General features: G+C 32.8%; 2 protein-coding genes across 2 annotated transcripts; both read right to left on the bottom strand.

Moving 5' to 3' along the window:
• Positions 5,597-12,534, bottom strand: LOC18590212 (transcription factor LHW). The gene is made up of 10 exons (XM_018127410.1): positions 12,173-12,534; positions 10,825-11,037; positions 10,632-10,713; positions 10,253-10,294; positions 10,117-10,176; positions 8,030-9,781; positions 7,822-7,923; positions 7,349-7,462; positions 7,127-7,252; positions 5,597-6,371 (listed from the first exon to the last, which is right to left on the bottom strand). Exons 1-10 carry the CDS (start codon positions 12,265-12,267, stop codon positions 6,192-6,194), a joined length of 2,766 nt encoding a protein of 921 aa, XP_017982899.1. The 5' UTR covers positions 12,268-12,534; the 3' UTR covers positions 5,597-6,191.
• LOC108663448 lies at positions 12,387-12,952 on the bottom strand. Its single transcript, XM_018127489.1, has one exon. The coding sequence runs from the start codon at positions 12,527-12,529 to the stop codon at positions 12,419-12,421; it is 111 nt and encodes a 36-aa protein (XP_017982978.1). The 5' UTR covers positions 12,530-12,952; the 3' UTR covers positions 12,387-12,418.

Below are 19,968 nucleotides of genomic sequence, written 5' to 3'. Positions count from 1 at the left end.
TCCATATCTATATACAACCACCTTCGTTGAATGTCACTTTATTACCGTTAACATGTGATCATGTTCATTGTTTCTTTATTAGAACATTACTTCCTTTCAATGATATACCTAACCTGTCTAAACCTTTATTTGTACTCACTATTGAGTGTGATCGACATGCTCATGTCTCTTTTAGTTTTTACACAAATTAACTTTAGTTCTTTATAAAAAAAAAATTATATTTTCGTTATTTTTTTCTATTTTATATTATTTTGTTTAATTGTAACTCTTTTTCTGTTTCAAATCGATTTTTTTTAGATTTCAAAAATTATAGTCTACTTTCTTTTTTAAACACCTGCAACTTTTTATTTTTTACATATACCACTTTAAATTTTTTACTTTAATATTATAAAAAATTTCAAATTGTAATTTAAAAAACACTAAGACAAAGTGTACATATATTTGGAGCAATACTATAGAGTATAAAGATATGAATTTTCTTTTTCTATAGCTTGATTTATATGCTATTATAAGTCTTTTACGTTAAGACTTACTATGACATACAAGCTATGTTGAGTTAATAAACTCATTTTTAAAAAAAAAATTAAAATACAAATTTTGCCTTGGCAGAATCAGAATACCAGGACCTTTAGGTATGGGTCCTTAATTAACCTCTTTCTAAAAGCCCTTGCATATAACGGCGAGTCATCATCCATGGCACGTTTCCTTACACCTTAATTTGGATTTGTTTGGCACTTTATAGTTTCCGCATCCCATACTTAATTTTCTCAAAATCCTATACCACTCTATGTATGAGCTCTCTCAAACTCTTTATCTGCCTATAAATTATCAAGACAAATCTAAGCCGGTTAGTGCCAAATCTAAAAACGATATTGAGGGCTTGATTGATGCCAAAAACCTTACTAGACTTGTCATTGACAAAAAGAATTCAAGAAGAAATAACATAGAACAAAAAAAAGAAAAGAAAAGGTATAAAAGTCTATAAATAATATTACAATATTATATAGTTTTTAAAAACTTTCAAGTGTGTTTGGATCACTGAATGAAGTAGAAATTTCTTAAAAAATAGAATAAGAGATGAATAATTATTATATAGTTTGGTTCATAAGAATATAATACGACAAAAATTATTATTATAAATTATTCGAATGTTTAGTTAGTAGAAATAGTTTTAGGAATAGTTAAGGAATAAATGATAAATGATAAAAATACCCTTTATAATAATTTTAATTTTTAATTTAAAATATTTATTTTTTTAATAATTTATTTAAAATATTATTAAATTGTTATTTAAAAATTTAATGTGATTATTTATTTTAATTTTGAAAATATTAATAGTTTATATTTTATTTAAAATATTAGTAATGTATTATTTAAAACATTAATATCATTATTTTATTTTATTCTATATTTTTAAAATATTTAAATATTAAAAATTTTATATTAAATTTTCAATTTAATTTTTAAATTTTAAATATTACTTTTTTATAATTTATAATTAAAACTTAATGTTATGAAATAAATCTTAAGAGAACAAATATAAAAAAAATATAAGAGAAAGTATTTAAAGAGAAACAAAGTATTTAGAGGGAGTAAGAAGATCTTATTTAAGTGTATATTTACAAATGAAGTGAAAGGGTCTATTTATAGGCTAATAATCCCTTATCTAAATTAAATTTACAAGATGAAGATAATAGTAAGGGATTAGATGGATGGATTAAATCCTAAGGTTGATCCAATCTAATTTACATCCAAAACTATATATAGATAACATAAATGGATATTCATAAAAATATTCGTAACACTCCCTCTAATGTTGAAAAAATTGTTTGATCAATATGACAATTGACAAACTTTGCTATGAATAAATCTCCTATTAATAATTCTAAATATTTAATTACAAATGGAGATACGTATCCAACATAAATTCTTAACCTCCTTTGAGAACTTATTTTTGTACATTGTGGTGGAGCAATTGAAGCATATACCGCACATTCAAAAATTCTTAGATGAGAAATATTTTGTTCTTGACCATAAACTAATTGTATATACAAATTTTATCAATTAATACTTTTGCACTAGTTATGTCATCTAATATAAGCAACAACTAATATTCACAAATTTTTGTGTTAATTAATATAAAATGTGCGGTGATAAAGTTTGAAAGTATATATATATATAAAGAGGCATAAATGCCCATAATTGTAGTTCATGTTCTTTAATACAAGTCGTTATATTGTTAAAAAAAGAAAACAAAATCTTATTAAAGTTGTTTAAATTAAAGCATTCCTTTTTTTTTTTGTTTTTTGATGGTAAAAATGTAAGGATTTTAGTTTCTTCAACATCTCCAGCAACTGGTATGATGGCATCAACATAAGAAAAACTAGGTAATATACTATCCAACTTCTTTTGCCTTTGCAATAATTAGCATGCAAATTCAAGATAAAGGTTCAAAGAATTTACAGTCCATGCCGTTTCTAACAAAAGAAACTTGATTTACAGCCACTCATTCATGAGAATTGAGAATATGCCTTAACTTTTTTTCACAAATACGTACAAGCCGACATTTTCACCTCAATATCAATACCTTTAAGATATTTTGCTATTTCTCACGAGTACATCTCAAAAGCATAGGCTATCCCACACAAGGTACAAATTTATGCTAGCTGCTTGAACTAAACCATTGATATAGGAAATTAAAATTAGGATATCATGTGAATTGGTAAGCCATTTGAGCATCTCTTTGTTCTCAACAATCGAATCCCTGTGGAACGTCGTCCAAACCTTTAAATTAACTTGTACTTTCTGTCAACATATTCTTTGCTACCTTCCCTAGCTAGTTCCCTTCTTGCTTTTCGAACTACCGTGCATGGAAACAGATAAAATCTGGTAATGTTCCAAAATCGATATCTATGGCATTAATCTACGATTGTCCATCTACTTCTGGCTGCTTTAATTTATTTATTGATGGATCACACCACCGCTTGTGCCTTTGGACATGAAGAATATGCACATCTAGTTGCATATGTTCTTGCTTGGTGATCTAGTTTCATTCTTTAATTTCTTGGGGGAATAACATATATATATATATATAGGTTTAAAGCAACAAGTTTTTCCTTGCTTCCAGCTTGCTCGTGGAATTCAAACCCCTGATATGGTATACGATTCGACGTTGGAGTTTTTGTAACTTGCAAGTCTACATAATATTCTAGTATTATTATTCTTAATTATTTTTTGGTAGTTATCAAAGATCAATTTGCGAAAGTTGTACTGAAAGAATTGATGTTGTTTTGATTTGTACTTTAGAGATTTGAAGATGATAGGAAAGAAAGACAAAAGAAAAGGGAGAAAGCAAAAAAGAAAGAGAGAAGGTACGTGAATGACAATGATGATGAATGATCAAATGCTGAATGGAAATGGGGATGATGTACAAAAGCCTGATAGGACACTAATGCTCGCAACCTTTATTTGGGGAAGGTTCAAGTCTCAAATTGTGGGATTCAAAGTTGAACTAATGGAGAGGGATGAGGAAAGATGATTTAAGATATCCTAAATCAATATGACAAGAATGATGTTAAGATTTTTACGAGGCAAAAAGAATGCCAAGTGCGCAAGACCATCACCAAAGAATGCACAAAGATGAGGAGAATGGTTGTCACAAGGGGATCGAATACACTGAGCAAAACAAGGGGAGATCAATGAGTATCATTTTCATTTTCCTCCATCATAGAATATATATAATATCTACATAAATATTTTTTGCAATTTTTTTACTAAAAAGTATAGTTTACAATTATCTAATGCAACATAAAACTTTTAGCGAAAAGTGATTAGGCAACAATATATAAAGTGTTGCAAAATGCTGCAAATAGTAGTATTACAAATGTATTTGCAACAATTTTTTAAGTTGTTGCCAAATGTAGTTCCTAAGAACTTGTTGCAACATAATACTTTTTATGATGCAGAAAAGATAGCTTTTGCAACAATATTGTTAAAATTTACCAAAAAAATATTTTTCACAAGATAAGGTTGCTTATAATGCAATAATTATATCAATTTAATAAATAATTTTTGAAATATATTTCAATACTAATACTACTCTCTGATAATAACTGTTGATTAACTGAAGTTGTTACAGGCAAACTTTATGCATATTTGAATATAAGAGCTCATCATATTTTACTTCACAATCATATTTGTGGGATAAAGACCTATTATATACACGTACATGATACATACATACATATATATATATATATATATATACATATACATACATATATATACATACATATACATATATATATATATATATATAATTCCCTTCTATAAGAGGTAAATTGTGTTCGACTCTACTATGTTTAGCTGGTTTGAAGGTCTTAAAGCGGCACCTTCTCTGGGCATCTTGTCATGTTAAAGCCCAAGGCAGTACTAAGCAGACCACCTAAAGCCTTTGGAAATGAAAATAAATAAAGATATTTTCATCTAATTGAATGTCTTCTCTTAAAGTTTTAATTAAATATGTCTACCAATCACAGATTTTTTTTTAATTTAAAGCTTTTGCAAAGCATATGTTTATCAACTCCTCAAGGAAGTTTCTTTTTTATTATTATTATTTTTTTTTTTTACCTCTAGAAAGTTTACTTTGAACTTCTCTAGAAGCCTTTTTCTCCCTCTAATTGTATTTGGCCCCAATTGAGGAGAGAAAAACAATAAAAAAAAATTAAAGCAAACAAGTCCTTAATTTTTGCGTCCTAAAAAATTAAAGTATCATTAGTTCATACTTCGTACATTTCCATTTTCACCATAATTTAGAATATTAGAATCTAGACAATGCAAAATGCAAAAATCCGCACCATAAGATTTAAATCTTGCATTAATAGATCAACAAAATATTGTAGCTTTATACTATTATAATATAAACCCTGATTTCACAACATAAAAACGTGTAGTACATGTTTCAATATGTGTATGTACATGCAAGGAAACTGCTGCCTAACACTTTAAGCCTAGTTCTGTTGAGTTAGGCTGACAGTCGCCTTATTTTAGGCTTTAATAGAGCATTTAATCCCCCACTCCCCAGCCACACAGCCACCCCCAACCATCCAAATTGTGTGCAGGTAATGCATTTGGCCTTCGGCTTAGCGTTTAAAAGCCTTCGAAGTTGACCTATTTCCCTTATCAACATTGTTGTAATCAATTTCTTCAAGAACACGCGCGATTGTCCTCGTAAAACTCGCCAAGACCTTACTAGCTGTTTTTATTTCTCTTGGCAATAGAAGTTTCCAGCTGTTTATAAAGTGCCTTTAACATCCAGAGACCATTATGATTGAAAACAGAAATAAGCCCTGGGACTGCAAATAATCAATACCCATCCTGGGGTCATGCCTAGATACAAGATTGAAGGGATGCATTGGGAGTTCCCGTTGTAGCATGTTGATTGAGATGGAAAGTTCCCTGCCAGTTGTCAACATATCGCAATGCCCAGAATAGGTGGCAATTCTTCAAGCTTCCAACACTTGATACCTATCGTTGCTAAGATTCCATGAGAAGACTTGGATTCACAAGATCCAGAGGCACCAACATTCCAACTCTATTAAAGCATACAGATCAATCAGAAATGCATATATTAGCAGAAAGAAAACATTCCAGTACTGCCACAAAATATAGAACATTCCTAACCCAAGAAAATATCCAGGGCCGGGGTTGAGAAAAAAAAAAAAGAAAAATGAAAATAAAATGCAATCCCTTTCCTGGTAGCAAAACTCCTCCCCCACTTCATCTCATAATCCATACCCCAGTCCTCTATACATTTGAGTGCCATAAACACCTGAACTATTGTACTACCCACCCTTACGCCTACAGGATTATCCATCAAGTAGAATTCAACAAAGTCCAAATATCTAAGGAGCCTTTTCTTTTTCCTGAACCGTCCCTTGAGACTGAAATTCTTTTTCTGTTTCTTCTGAAGGTACATAATAGGAACCTCAGATGTTCAAAACAGGCCATTTGAAAGATTTTGACAAGCTTTCACTACCTAAACAAATACCCCTCCAAAACAAGGTCAGTCATGTGGGAACGTTAGTCAAGGTCAGAACCACCAAAGTCCACAGACTGTATGTTAGTCATGGCAAGCAAGCTAGGGCTCGCTCTTAACATATCTAAACCAGGAAACCAGGCAGCAAGGTGGTTCATTGTAAACTACTAGCCCTGCCAGTTGCAGGTATAGAGGCAGCTTGGGGAAAAGAGTGCTGAACCATCATATTGTTGCTATCAAAAGCATTGGCCGATGATGCACTGCCCTTAACAGCTTGCTCTAGAAGACGAACAAGTGACATAAATATCTCCACTCTTGTAACGTCCCTGTTTGCCTGTACAGGAAACTCAAGTCAAATAACTAGCATAAAAACACACCAAACATGCAATTTAAGGAAATAGGTTACTGTATTTTGTTGTGCAAAGAAGAAACAAATCAAAATGAAGATTACATATAGAACTTCTTCATAATCAAAATGCTAGCTAGATACAAATTACTTTGTTAGCATCTTACCATAATCTAATTATTTTGATAGAGTGTATGTCCCTACTTAGTAATATCTTGATGCACTGCTTTCGTTCCTGATCAATGGCAAAAGAACGAACCTAGACTACAGATGAACCAATACATGCCCTCAATATTATAAAAGTTTCTTCTTAATGGCAGTCTACTCGGAACCACTTCGAATATTTTCTTTAATGACATTGTTTTAAGTTCATTCAAAGAAAGATACGTATCTCAAAAGATGTAGTTATCCTTATGCTTATAGATGTGATATTTAACAAGTCTATTAAAAACCAGTAATTAAAGTGTCTCTAGAAAGTCTTAGTATCCTAGCAAATATGGCTACAATCTTCTCATTAATCCTCTGCTTAATAACTGCAGTGTAGAAATGTAATTAGACCGCATAATATTTCTCCGAACCATCTCCTATTACTAGTCTATGTTGTGTAACACCGAAAAAATATTAGGCACATGGATATCATATTGCTTTTTCCATGACATAACAATAGAGAAAAAATCTATTAGAAAGATCGACCAAAACAAATATCTACTGATAAAGGTCGAGGATACTTGACAAGATCTTACCTCCACTGCAAAACGTGCCCAGATCTTGTCATTCCTAGTTTCCATGACTCCCTTCAAGATGGTCAATCCCAATCCCCTGATTAAGTCAGCGATCTCCAAAAAGAAACCCCGTTCTTCACAAAGCATCTGTCACAAGACATAAATACAATGCAGTCATACAGAGTGAACAAGAAAGATAAATTATCTCTAAGCCAACATCAGACACAAGTATAAAGTCGCAACCTCCACAAGCATCTGACGAGGTGGATTCAGATCCTCAACAACAATAGGGCAAATCATAGATTGTGACCCGACCTCAAATGCCCATGTTGCCCCTCCCTCAAAGTTTTCTTTTATCTGCAAACTCAAACAAGAGTAACATCTCAGCATTAAAGAGATTCTTGTTTTAAATTTTCTATGAAAAGGAACAAACATCAAAAGTGACATCTATTCAAACATCTCAAAGTCTAAGTTTCAATACAATGTTTGTGCAAAATGTCAATGTGACATTTAAATAGGCACATAAAAGAATTGCTTCTACTTCTGATGATACTCAATAAGCTTTGCATCCTGTTTACACATCTGGCATAGCAGCTGCAAAGCACAGCACATGGCAAATCTTTTGCCACAACCAATTAGAGCATGATTTGGCATATACTTCTTGTAAGGTTGGATAAATAGAGAAATTAGTTAATGAGAATAAGCACTTTCCGTACCTTAGACTCTCCCGTTTGTTTTAGCTTGTCTGCATGCTTTGTTACACTTTGCAAGAAAAGCATATGCTTGATGGTCCTTTCTAGCAGAGCATCTATGCTACACTGTTAAATTACACAAAAGGATAGACATTAGAGACAATATTTACTAGAATAAAGCACACTAGCAAAGAATGATGTAGGTATTTCAAGAGGTTAAAAGATGCAATACTTTTGCTCCATTTGGTACAATTTCCCTCAACTCTTTCACTCGATCTTGGATCATCTGGCGATCTTTTGGCCTGGGTCGAGGGTTCTCTCCAGGTTTTAGCCTTTTGCGATTTGGTTTGGTCATGTCATCATTTCTCTTGGAATATGCAGTTGAGACACTGCTATCACGTCTTGAGTTATGACCCTGCTCAACCCATGAACTGATTTGAGACCCATACATAGAAGTAGTTTGAGAACAAGTCCCAGCATCATCCTTGCTACAGCCAGATCGATAAGAACTGGATGGAAGTGTTCCTCCTTTCAACAAAGACTTAGGAAGGCCAGCAAGCAACTCCCCTTGCGCTTGGTTGGAAATACTAACCTGGCCATAGGTGGGAGAACTACTAGGAACAGAGGAGTTACTGAACCTTGTCAACGCTTTCCTGCAGGACACATCATCATCTGATATCTGCTTGGCAGCAGATTGTGCACTAGAGACCACAGCATCCAAAAGATGATCTGTTCCCACCCCAGAATAAATACCCCGGTCTGATACCCCTTCGTTAGCTGAAAATAAATCAGAAAACACATTCTGCATATCCCTAAATATTGAAGTATCCTTAACCAGATTTTGCATCTTCAAATCTGGTCCCTCAGCAAGCACATGATTCCACTTCCCATTAAGTAATTTACTCTTTAAATCTGCCCCCAACACATCAAACAAGTCATCCCCTGATGGAGGCTGGGCATTTAAGGATCTAGTACTCAAACCTTCAGTTTCATGCTTCAGGCAATTATGAATAGCACTGGGGAGTTGCTCACTAAAAGGCAAGGCATCTTCAGCATGAAGCAATGGAATATTAAGTGCTTGAAACAAATCATTATCCATACTTTCTTTCTTTGGAACCAAATCAGCTTGAGTGCACTTAGAATCCTCAGAATCATGTCCTTGATTAGAAACTCCTGAAAGCATACGAGTATTATTTAATTGATTAGCCAGAATTGATAAAGGAACCTCCACTCTAGATGCACCAACTTTCTGAACCCCACTCCCTGCCAGTTGCGTGCAAGAGGAAGTAACATCTTCTAGTTTCTGCAAGATGGGAACAATGCCTGGAATTGATTTTGGTTTCATTTGACTATTTGATGCACTAATGCTGTCGGTAACATGATTTTGCAGACCAGCATCTGACAAAATCTGTTGCTCCATTGATTTTATGCTGCTACGACTGGCAATTGATTGACCAATTATAGGCTGACAATTGAACCCAGACTGTGAATTGCAAAAAGAAACTTGAGGGTTCAGCCACAAAGTTGGGTTTAAGGGAATCACTTCAGCACCAACAACTCCACAGTCCATTTGACTTTTAAAAATTAGGTTTGGCTTCATCTCTGGACAGATTTTTGATTCACAGTGATCATCATGAGATTTATCCAAAGTCTGGGTCAGGCCAGGCAATTGGGTTGTTGAAGCAGTACCCTGTGAATTTTCTTGAATCTGTTTAATCAGAGAAGGTGATTGACCAATAACCCTTGAAGCCTGAGATGAGTTGCTTTGTTGGTTACAGCCTTCAGTAACTGAAGTCATGGAATTTGTAGACCTATAAATTCCAGCCGAATCCATTGAAATGGGCTTTCCTAAAGAAATGGGAATCCCAATTTTCTCAACACATTCACTTGTTCCATAGCTGTTAGAGAGAAGAGCTCCAGGGATCCATCCCAAATGCAGAATTAAACTCTTCACATCATTCATAAATCCCATGTTCTCCAAAATCTGAAGGAAGAACAGGTAAATAGTAAAGCTTCAAGGCAACTAACATACTCCGACTTTATTAAAAATTCAAGCATGCATAGGAAGGAGCAAAATCCGAGAATAACTGCTGCATTACTAGTAATATCCCATTGTAGAGGAATATTTAAGTCCCTTGTCAACAATATATAAACAGAACTGCAAAGCGATGATTTTGCTTTATTTAGCCTCAGATATGACACTATGTTGTATCGTATGAACCCTAAATATAACATCATCTAAGTCTATGAAAATGAACAGACAGACGCATATGGAATGGTTCTCGCACATCTCAGAATAACTGAATAAAAATTACTTACAGATGTGGAAGAACCAAGTTGAACAACACCATGAGGAAGAACAGGAATAACTGCAACAGTCTGCAATAGATAGAAGTCCAATAATGAAGCAGACAGATAATAACCAAATAATAAGCAAGAGTAGAAGTTATCAAACCTGCATGCCAGCTGAAAATTGGAGATGCACCTCATTTAGAACCTAGAAGCATCCACAAAAACTTTAAGTCATGTTAAGTTCTGTGACTTTAACAACAACCACCACCTCTACCCTTTTCCTAAAAAGAGCATTCATGGGAGAACATTTCATCTATTCACATTAGTTCCCATCTAAAGCTCATAACCACTAGTCAGAGTTCATGCTCAGAAGAATAAAAGTTTTGTCAGAATTAATATTTGATGCATAGAAAACTGGATATTCTTAAAACTAATAGATGTAGAATCAGGCATTCATCATATACAGTACAATCAGCATGCTTCTTAATTAAGACAGAACTCTCCGTTGTAGCTGTTTTCAGAAGCTATAATTTGTAATATACCTCTGGGGGGTGGGTATCTGTGATGTAATTGTTCGCAAGAATCCACTGATGATTTCCAGTAAATGCAGCTCGGCCTACTAAGCTGAAAAACAACAGCAAGCAATGTCAACATATTTGAGTAAAGCAAGGAAAAGAATTTGAAAATATAATATTAATAGGGAAATTAAAAATTGGAGAATGGACAAAAGCATACCCTTGACCTACTATATTAATGCGATTATTCATCATTTTGTTAATCAGCAAATGGACTTTATCCCATGGTTGACTCCCAAGCTGAGAGGAAGTCTCTGAACCCCAGTCTCCCTCCCACTCTCCAAATGGCAATTCACGGTTTTCAACTCCAGCAATGCATGGAGGGACAGCAGACAGTGTGGGTTCATAGTAACATTCCTCCCAGATTAGTAACCTGCAAAGTGTAAAATACATTGTTAAGACCCAGGAAAGCAGAAACTCTTTCTTTTTTATGGAGAAGTCAATAATCATTTAAATCTTAACAGACTCTTCTCAGGCAAATAATGCCAAAAGTTTAGCCATGACTCCCCAAATGTGCTTTTGATAAATCAAAAGGGACAACTGGAAAGGACAACCGGAAATGAAGGTATATAGTTGGTTTTATTCCGAGAAATCTCATACTATTGGAGGCAATAAATTTTTTTTAAAACAAAAAGTGAATTGTCCAAGTTCTAATATTGTTTCTTCTCTCTACATTTTCTCCAGCAGCCAAACAGACCATGACAAAAAGCAATAGCAGATTCTACTCACCTACTGATAAAAATAGCAATTTTGCTTTATTTAAAAAAAATGCAAAAATAAGGCCACAGAATCAAACAAAGGAAAGCAAAATTCTGAATCAATGGATTTTTCAGCAGTAGACCGGTCCAATACAAAGAGGGGTTTCTTGTCAAACTTAAATACAAATCTACTTTTCACTAAGATTCTTAAAGACAAAACAGAATAAACCAAAACATAAATGTCCAAAAACAGAAAAGAAAAGCAGCAACAGATTACGAATCAAAAAAAAAATTACAAGATAACAGTAACCAATCAGACTTTAACATGTCTAAAAGCAAGTTTTCCACCTCAAGAGACCAAAAACAGTACTACCCAAGAAAGAATTTCATCTATGTTGAATCTCCTCTGTTTGGTTGCCAAGAAAATAATTAAAAAAAGTTCGCTTTTTTAACCCCATCAAGAAAAAAAAAGAATACTATAAATTCAGGCTAAAGAGCTAGATTCTAAAGATAGAATCCAACCCCAGAAATAAGGAGGGAAAAAAAGAGAAAACTAAAAATATTTCGTTTCCACTTTGTTAGCAAAATCAAAGAAACAAACATAAGTCAGATTAAGTGAAGCTTCAGTTCACTTGAGTATCCAGGACCAAAGCAAAAACATGCAGAGCACTATTACAAAACACCAACTTTCTCTTCTTTTTCCTTCATTTTTCTCCACAACCAAACAATCCCAGGAAAAAGAAGAAGAAGAAGAAGAAGAAGAAGAAGAAGAAAACAAAACAAAGTAGAAACAAAAATAAAAGAACTTACTTAGTATTCTGGCAGCCGATCTTCCAAAAAACAGCATAACACCACTGACTCACCCCACAAAGTGACTTCAAAGCTTCTTTCAACAAAGCGCCCATAGCTCTTCTCCTTTTCCCTTCTTCTCAAATATATATCAACCAACAAAAGTATATATGTTGTAGGCAAAGCAACCAACAAAAACAACTCAGAATGCAATCTTTAGACTTAATATCCCACATTCATAAGGGAAAAAAAAATAAAGCAGCAAAGCTAACTTCCTCTGCAAGAGCCTCTACCAGCCTGCTTCGTTCTCAACCCACCACTTCTTTTTCTTTCTGGATCCAAGTTCCCTGCTATCATTCTCCTGCAACCTCTCCCCATCAACCCTTTTTTTACCTTTAACAAAAACTACTAAACAAAGAAAAACAAGAAAAAAGCTTATATTTTCCTCCTAGATGATGCCACAAGCTTCAAGCTTGAAGATAGCCAAAATTTGCTCCATTTTTTTTTCAGTTGCAAAAAACAACAAAAGAAAAGCCCCACAAAAATAGACAGAAACAACGAATAAGTTGAGAGGGATTTTGGTATTTCTTTCTTTTATTTTTATGTCACTGTTTCGAGTTGAAACTTGGAAGAGCTTTCTTTTTCTCAGTTTTGTGAGTGTTCACTTTCAGGTTTTTTTCCTTCTCTCTTTCCTTTGTTCATCTTCTCTCCTGCTATAGTGCGCCACATAAAACTCAAGAGGGGGTTAGTTTTTAGAAATAGGCAGGGAGTTTAGGTGAAATTACTGGGGATGCCACTGATGGAAGGATACTTGTTTTGAGTTTTGTCGGGTTCTGACCTTTAGGATAAATTATCAAATTGAATTTCCAGAAAAATAAAAAGAAAAAAGGAAAAAGAAAAGAGAGAGAGAAAAAAAAAAAGGGAAAAGAAAAGGTGTTTTGTTTGTTTATTTAGTCAGAGATGTAGGTGAGTCTGAATAGAGAGAGATGAGATGGGTGAGTGCGGGTCGCTGCGTGAGATGACGTCAAGCTCGTCTTAACGCCCTTCTTGTTTAGAGAGAATTACCAAAATGCCAAAGAAAATAAGTAAATTACGTGTGTGTGTGTGTGTTTTTAAGCAAATCATATGTAAAACAGAATAATTATAAAAATATATACATCTAGATAGCTTAGCCGGGATTAGGGTTGAAATGTGATGAGAAGGGTGGAGCACTATGATGAGACTGTTCATATGCCTTTTGATTTCAGGCAGTGGGACCCCTGGGGTCTATGTAATGTGCTTATGATGAATGATTAAAAAGTTTGGGAAAAAGCACATGACAAAAAGAATTTGACTCTTCTTCCATTATTATTACCTCTCTTACCCCTTTTCTTTCCATTCTTTTATTTTTCTTTTTCATAACCCTCCTCTCCTCTCCTCTCCCTTGGGAGATTCATCCAAAAATAAGAATATGGGGAGTTTAATGTATTCTTTTTTAATTATATTTAGACTATAAAATCTTTTTTATGGGGTTAAACTTTTGAGTACAAATTAGTTTCCTTGTTACATTTTATTTATATAATTTTCTTATAAAAATATATTGAATTATATAACAAACTCTTAAATCTCGTTTTAAAAATTTGACTTTAAACTCTCAATAGTAAGTCTTATATTGTAAGTATTGAAGCGTGAAGTTAAAACATTTACTTCTATGCTTTTGACATTTGTGAGAGTCATAAAAGCAAATGTACATGTAATTGTATTCATGAGAATTTTTTGTTGATTTGAGGTAAGATAAAAAGAAGTTGTCGCGATTTTACAACATGACAACCGAAATTATGATTTTCTTTTAGCAGTAGATTAAATTGATGGACTATAGAGTTTCTAAAGCGCATTGGCAAAATGAAGTGAGACACTTGTAATAAAGAAATAAAGTTTGTTCTGGAGTTGAGTAAATAAAGAACGAATGGGCAATCCCAGAACATATACAACCTTACTTGGGGAAACCATCGAAAGCTGGAGGGTTTCTTGCATTTTCTGGATACCGACAGTCAAAGAATTGTCATCTTCATGTCATGTTTCAGTGTTTTAGAATCAACTAGTTTGTAAAAACTGCAAATTATGTCTCTTGATCTAAGACATGCGTAGGACAAGTCCTTTTCTCCAGTTACCTGGACAAAGAGATTCCTTGTTTCAAGTTCTGTATGCTTTGATTCAATTGCCTTTGCCGCCCCCAACAAGTCCTTTGGGTTTGGTGGGGAAAAGGTATTCTCAGATGAAAAAAAGGAGGAATGATTCGAGCATAAAATAGGATATAACTAAAGGGAAGCTGGGGTATTCACTCGATTCTCAATGCCAAAAGGACTTGATTTAACATTATACATTTTATGTGGATATTAGCATCAATATATATACATATTTTAATTTTTTGGCTGAAACCCCAAGTTAGTGAGCATAAATAATCGTTAATAATTGTAATGGGTCTTTATATATAAAAAAAATTGACTATGTTATATTTTTGGATAACTTCTAAATACAAGAATTTACTCTACTCTTGTAGTCTCTACGTTATAATAATGGATTATGTTATAATAATTGTAATGGGTGTTGGAGCATGTCGTTTATTCATATTGGATTGAATTTTTTTATTTTAATACTCAAAACATCGGACAAAAATCATATTACCTGAATATTGCAAGGACTATCGCAATGTTTTATTTTAATTGAACAATCAAATCCTGCATATAAGAATTTACCCTAACCTTGTAGTCGCTCGATGTCTTGGAGCATGCAGCCCAATTATGTCATTAAAATTCAAGGTTCACCTCATCCCCCTAAGTTCTACAAATTTTGAGCCAATAACCTCTTGAGTCCTAAAGTGAAAAAGGAGAAGAAGAAAAATCTACTGCTTTCTCCTTGGTTAGTATTTTGAGTGAAAAAGTGAGCAAAGCTAATTAGCTAGGTAAATAATTCCAAGCTATAACCCCGCAACAAGGAATAGCCATGCACTGTGTTGAGCCCATAACCTTTCCAGCCATCTCCCCGGAAAAAAAGTAGGCACTTTTGATTGCTTCTAATTTACTTGGGAAACCAAAACCTTCTCTAACCCTTTGGCTCCATTGGATTCATGGCCTTCACATTGTCTTGGCAATATAACTGATGATTATGTGCCTTTCATGCTACAATCAAAGTGGGTTCATCATGTACCTATAACCTAACATTTTAGCCTACTTCGATTAAAAAAATATATGATAAGATTAATTGCTTATAATATTTTCATTGTTCTCCTACTTTATCTCATAATTCTTTCTTGATTCTTGTAGTCTTTGTACAACTTAACAGACATTTCCACTTATTTAATTAAATCCAAGGCAATTCAAAACAACAATATTAAAATTCTTTCACAGATATGGTTTTATAATTCTTTTGCTGATGTGTTCTATTCTTTTCTTGCTCTTTGTAGGAAGTTCTTTATGTTTGGCTTGGTTGACATGCCAGTTATTGTCTTAATCTTTTCATTAAAATGGCATATTAAGGAATTATTTGTTTTTAAAATTAATAAATTAAAAAACTCAAAAAAATTACTCCTTGGGTGGTTGTGTACTTGTGATGCTTCTATTCTATACTGTTGCTTTTAATAATTTTTTATTAAAAGCTTAATTAAAATATTAAGCACTTAATTAATTATGCAATATCGGTGGGTGGGTTGCTTGTTAGGCCAGCGGTAGATATGGCAGAGCAAGTACAATTTACCCTTTACGATGTCCTCTCAACCCTTGATTAAAGAAGCCAATTGCTGATCCTGCAAAATCAAGGGTTGTGTTGATTATGTGTGGGCCATAGACAAATAAGAAAAAAGCTGGTGAATTGAGCAAATAAAGAAATTGGGAGGATGACATAAAAAGATGGAGCACTAGTTGGAGACACATGAGGCTGGCTGTGTGTTTCTTTTTTTGCTCTGTCACTTTATTTCATCTCTCACAGCAATCAGTATATTTTATGTTATAGTAGAAGTAATTTTTGTGGGGAAATGGGTTAAAAAGATTCCTACTCAAAGGCATATGAATGTGTTCCTTGTTTGGCACTAAAATATTGGTTTTTTTGACTGAGAATCCTTTGAATTGCATTCATTTTGAGCAGAGGGAAGAGTATGATTTACTCAATCAAACATAAAAAAATATCTGCTACTCCAAAAAAGAAGCCTGAAATTTCACCTCAACAGTTTGATGATCAAACATTTTTTTCCCTTTATTGAAAGTATTGTATCATAGATGTTCTAACTTTCAAGTGTCAAATTCTGTGCGTTCTGAGAGAATGCACATGATATAAAATCATTTTGGGTAGTACACTAATTCTTTTTTTTTTTAAATCTTATGAAATACATTTACTAATAAATATTATAACTCTAATCAAACTCTCGATATACATTAAAAAATACATCATGGAAGAAATATTCTATAAACAAATCAATTAGTTAAACGACATCAACGTAAAATTAAACTAAACTCACACATTGTGAGACTCAAATCCAATATCGAAAAAATTTTTAGCAAATTTTCACTTATCATTAAAACAAGTTAATTTCTTTCTCTAATTGATTGTTGTATTTAACTATCTACTCGTGCCAATCATACACATCTCCTTTTATGCTAATCAACTATTAGTATTTTTGAATATATATATATATATACACACACACAAAACATCTTTAAATAGATAACAAATGTTCGATGAATACAAATAATCGATCTTTTAGAGTTTACACAAAACAGCCTTGCAAAAAATTGAACATATCAATTTCTGTCATAAAAATAGGAATGCTAATAATAAAGTTAACAGATAGTAATTGGAATAAACTCTTTCTATTGTGTTTGATTAAGTTGAATTGCACATTCTAAGCTGTGATCATTGAGACAAGGACATTATTGATAGTTTTCCTTTTAAGTCCATATAAAGTGAATGGCAGCTAGTGCGCAAGCTGAAGCTGAGACAACCTTCCTTAAGTCAAAACGTTCATGCATCTTTTGGATGCTTATTAAGCACTTATATGAAAAGTGCTTCCAGAAAATCAATTACGTTCACACTGCATGTCAAAAGATGGTTTCTCCAAAATTCAACCATCTGTTATATTCTACAATCTTTCTTTTGTCTGTGTCTTGTAAAAATTATACATAATATGGGAGGTTACTATCAACTAGATTACCCAACATATGCACAGTAAATCAATCTTTAATCTAACTCCATGTAGACTGCTATAAACTTAAATTATCTTTGATAAATTCCTCAGCCTTTGAGGCAACTGGAAATGCATGTAATTATATTAATTTGGCTATTTGGGAGCAAGCAATAGTATAAAAATAAGTGAAAGGACAGAAAATTATTGAACAAGTTGGTTAGCATACCTTTCTTATGTATGGAGTATGGACAAACAAGTTGCATTTTCATTGAATCAAGATACGACTTTAGTGTCATAGGCCGCTTTTAGGGATGAATTGTCAAAGGGGATGTCTCCTGTTTTAGCCAACTGAACAAGGCTTTGCTTGTGGTTTAGAGGGGCACCTTCAACATGAAGGAAATGAATAGCATCTAAAGAAATTTGGTGAAAAGGTAATTTTGCACTGAATTTTTGTATAAAAATAGGTTGTAATATTCATCTATAAGTCTACTCTAAACCTTGACCTACTTGTTAAGGCCAATATATTTACCAATATTAGCAAAGGATTATATTTGATGCATTGTCAATATATAGTACACATATACTATCAATGAATCCAATTTTATCAATTCATTAATAAATACAATATTTAAAAATTGAGAACTCTAAAAAATAAATATTCAAAATTTTAAAAATATTTATTTTGGAAAAATTTAGAAATTTTATTGTTGTACATTTATGAAATGACACTTTTGTGGCTAAGTGATAATATCTAAATATTAAATATTGAGAGTGTATCAAATATGAACCATATTAGTAATATTCAACAACAACTTTAATAATCGGTATATAACTATAATGGAAAAGAATTTGGTTGAATTTTAGAATGAATAAGTTGTCACAAAGTTCTTGATATCAGTTTTAAAGAATCAAAGTTTGAAAAGAAGCCTTCAAAGAAACAACCATTTACGATCATGGATCATTCTCCAAGAATTGAAACCTAAACTATGAGATAGATACGGAGACCTTGTTAGCTGTTAGCATCGTCTCGATTTTGAATTAAAGCTGAGAATGAACCATTTGACCAACTGTTTAAGAGTAGAATAGTGAGAGAATCAGAAAACAGCAGACCACAAAAAAAGAAAAAAAACACAAAACACAAAACAAAACGAGAGGTAAGAAGTAAAAGCTGTTGAATTTGTAGATGTTCATGCCCTCTTTTCTCCTCAATAAAATCTTGGTCCCCCTGGATTTAGTTGTCTGCTCTAATAATCAATCCAAAATGATTTGAAAGCTAAGCCCCCAATCACCCTTGACCAAAACCCAGAAGAGGGAAAGGGGGGGGGGGGGGGGGTCCAAAGTGAAATGGCAATGACCCACAAAAGATTACCAAACTCACTCCATGATCTAAATTGCAATTGCAACACTTTATAAGGTTGTTTTTTTCCACACAAACTTGTTCACTTTCTATTGTATTTTTGAGTGGAAAATTGGCTAAGTGTGGAAGTGCTCCACCACCCTCCCCCCCCTTCTCTTCCACATTTTCACATCTTCAAGGGGGATGATTTGACTCAAAGCCATAAAGCAGAAATGTATTTGGAGAAGAGATAAGCCACGATGAGACAACCAAGCATGAGAATCTTGACCATAGAGACATTGCCAATTAATATGTTTTGTTTTCCTAAATCCAATTTGGATTGTGCATCTTCATTCTGTCTTCACATATGACAAATTACACACCAAAAAAAAAATCATTTATACATTTTTTTGGCCCAAAGCCTAAGATTTTATGGATCTGACACGTGTTCCTTGAGAAATTTATTGGATGGGTGTCATATCATTTTTTGAGATGTCCCACATTGTAGAAAACCATGCATTCCAATTGTGTGTATTAAAAAGGTTTGTTAAAGTACTAATCTTTTTTTTTTTTGAAAAGCTGTTAAAGTACTAATCTTATTTGATTAGCTAATGATTTTTGATTAGTGTCAATGTGAGAACTACAGGTATGAAAATGTATGTTTGTCCATTTTCTTTTCTAATGCCCACTTTATCTTTTTCTTTCTTTCTTTCTTTCTTTTTTATTATTTGAAACTGTTGATAAATGTATAAAGTGGTTGATGTATACTACCTTTTTACTAATTACATTTAATAGTTGGCACTACATACTAAAACCTAATTTCATTTCTTCTATCTTAAGCCTTTTCAATTAGTGTCAGCGTCGGATCTGCAACTATGAATATTCAGAGTATGTTGATAAACAACTTTTTTTAAGATTAATACGTAGTTTGAGAGATAAAATGTCTTATAATTAAGATTTATACTACTTTTCCTTTAATTTTGGATAAGAACAAAACAATATTTCCATAACTAACTTGTAATAAAATATATTCAACGTGAGCATTAACTATATATCTATATCTATATATATATGTCAAATCATCACTGACTAAAATTAAATTTAAAAAGATCATTTGACTTATAAATTTATAACCATTTTAAATTACTATGAAATGTATGTATAATATATCATTTGTACTATATACTTGGTAATTTCGTCCAATTTTGTAATGAGCAACTTGTTGTTATTAGAATTATTAGTATATTATTTTCAAAAAAAGAAAAGAAATTATTAGAATAAAATCCATGGAAAGAGAACCATAGACTGAAGTAAAGGTCATAGTTA

The sequence above is a fragment of the Theobroma cacao genome, chromosome 9 (genome assembly GCF_000208745.1).
Source record: "Theobroma cacao cultivar B97-61/B2 chromosome 9, Criollo_cocoa_genome_V2, whole genome shotgun sequence".
NCBI classification, from domain to species: domain Eukaryota; kingdom Viridiplantae; phylum Streptophyta; class Magnoliopsida; order Malvales; family Malvaceae; genus Theobroma; species Theobroma cacao.
The sequence above is the reverse complement of the archived record's forward strand: the minus strand, read 5'-3'. Positions and strand labels throughout refer to the sequence as shown.

Excerpts from the sequence above, each read along its gene's own strand:
- LOC18590212 (XM_018127410.1), bottom strand. The coding sequence starts at position 12,267 with ATGGGCGCTTTGTTGAAAGAAGCTTTGAAGTCACTTTGTGGGGTGAGT. Across the intron at positions 10,714-10,824 it reads ATTAATATAGTAGGTCAAGG|CTTAGTAGGCCGAGCTGCAT; the intron begins GTATGCTTTTGT and ends GTTGTTTTTCAG. Across the intron at positions 10,177-10,252 it reads AATTTTCAGCTGGCATGCAG|ACTGTTGCAGTTATTCCTGT; the intron begins GTTTGATAACTT and ends TATCTATTGCAG.
- LOC108663448 (XM_018127489.1), bottom strand. The coding sequence starts at position 12,529 with ATGGGGAGAGGTTGCAGGAGAATGATAGCAGGGAACTTGGATCCAGAA.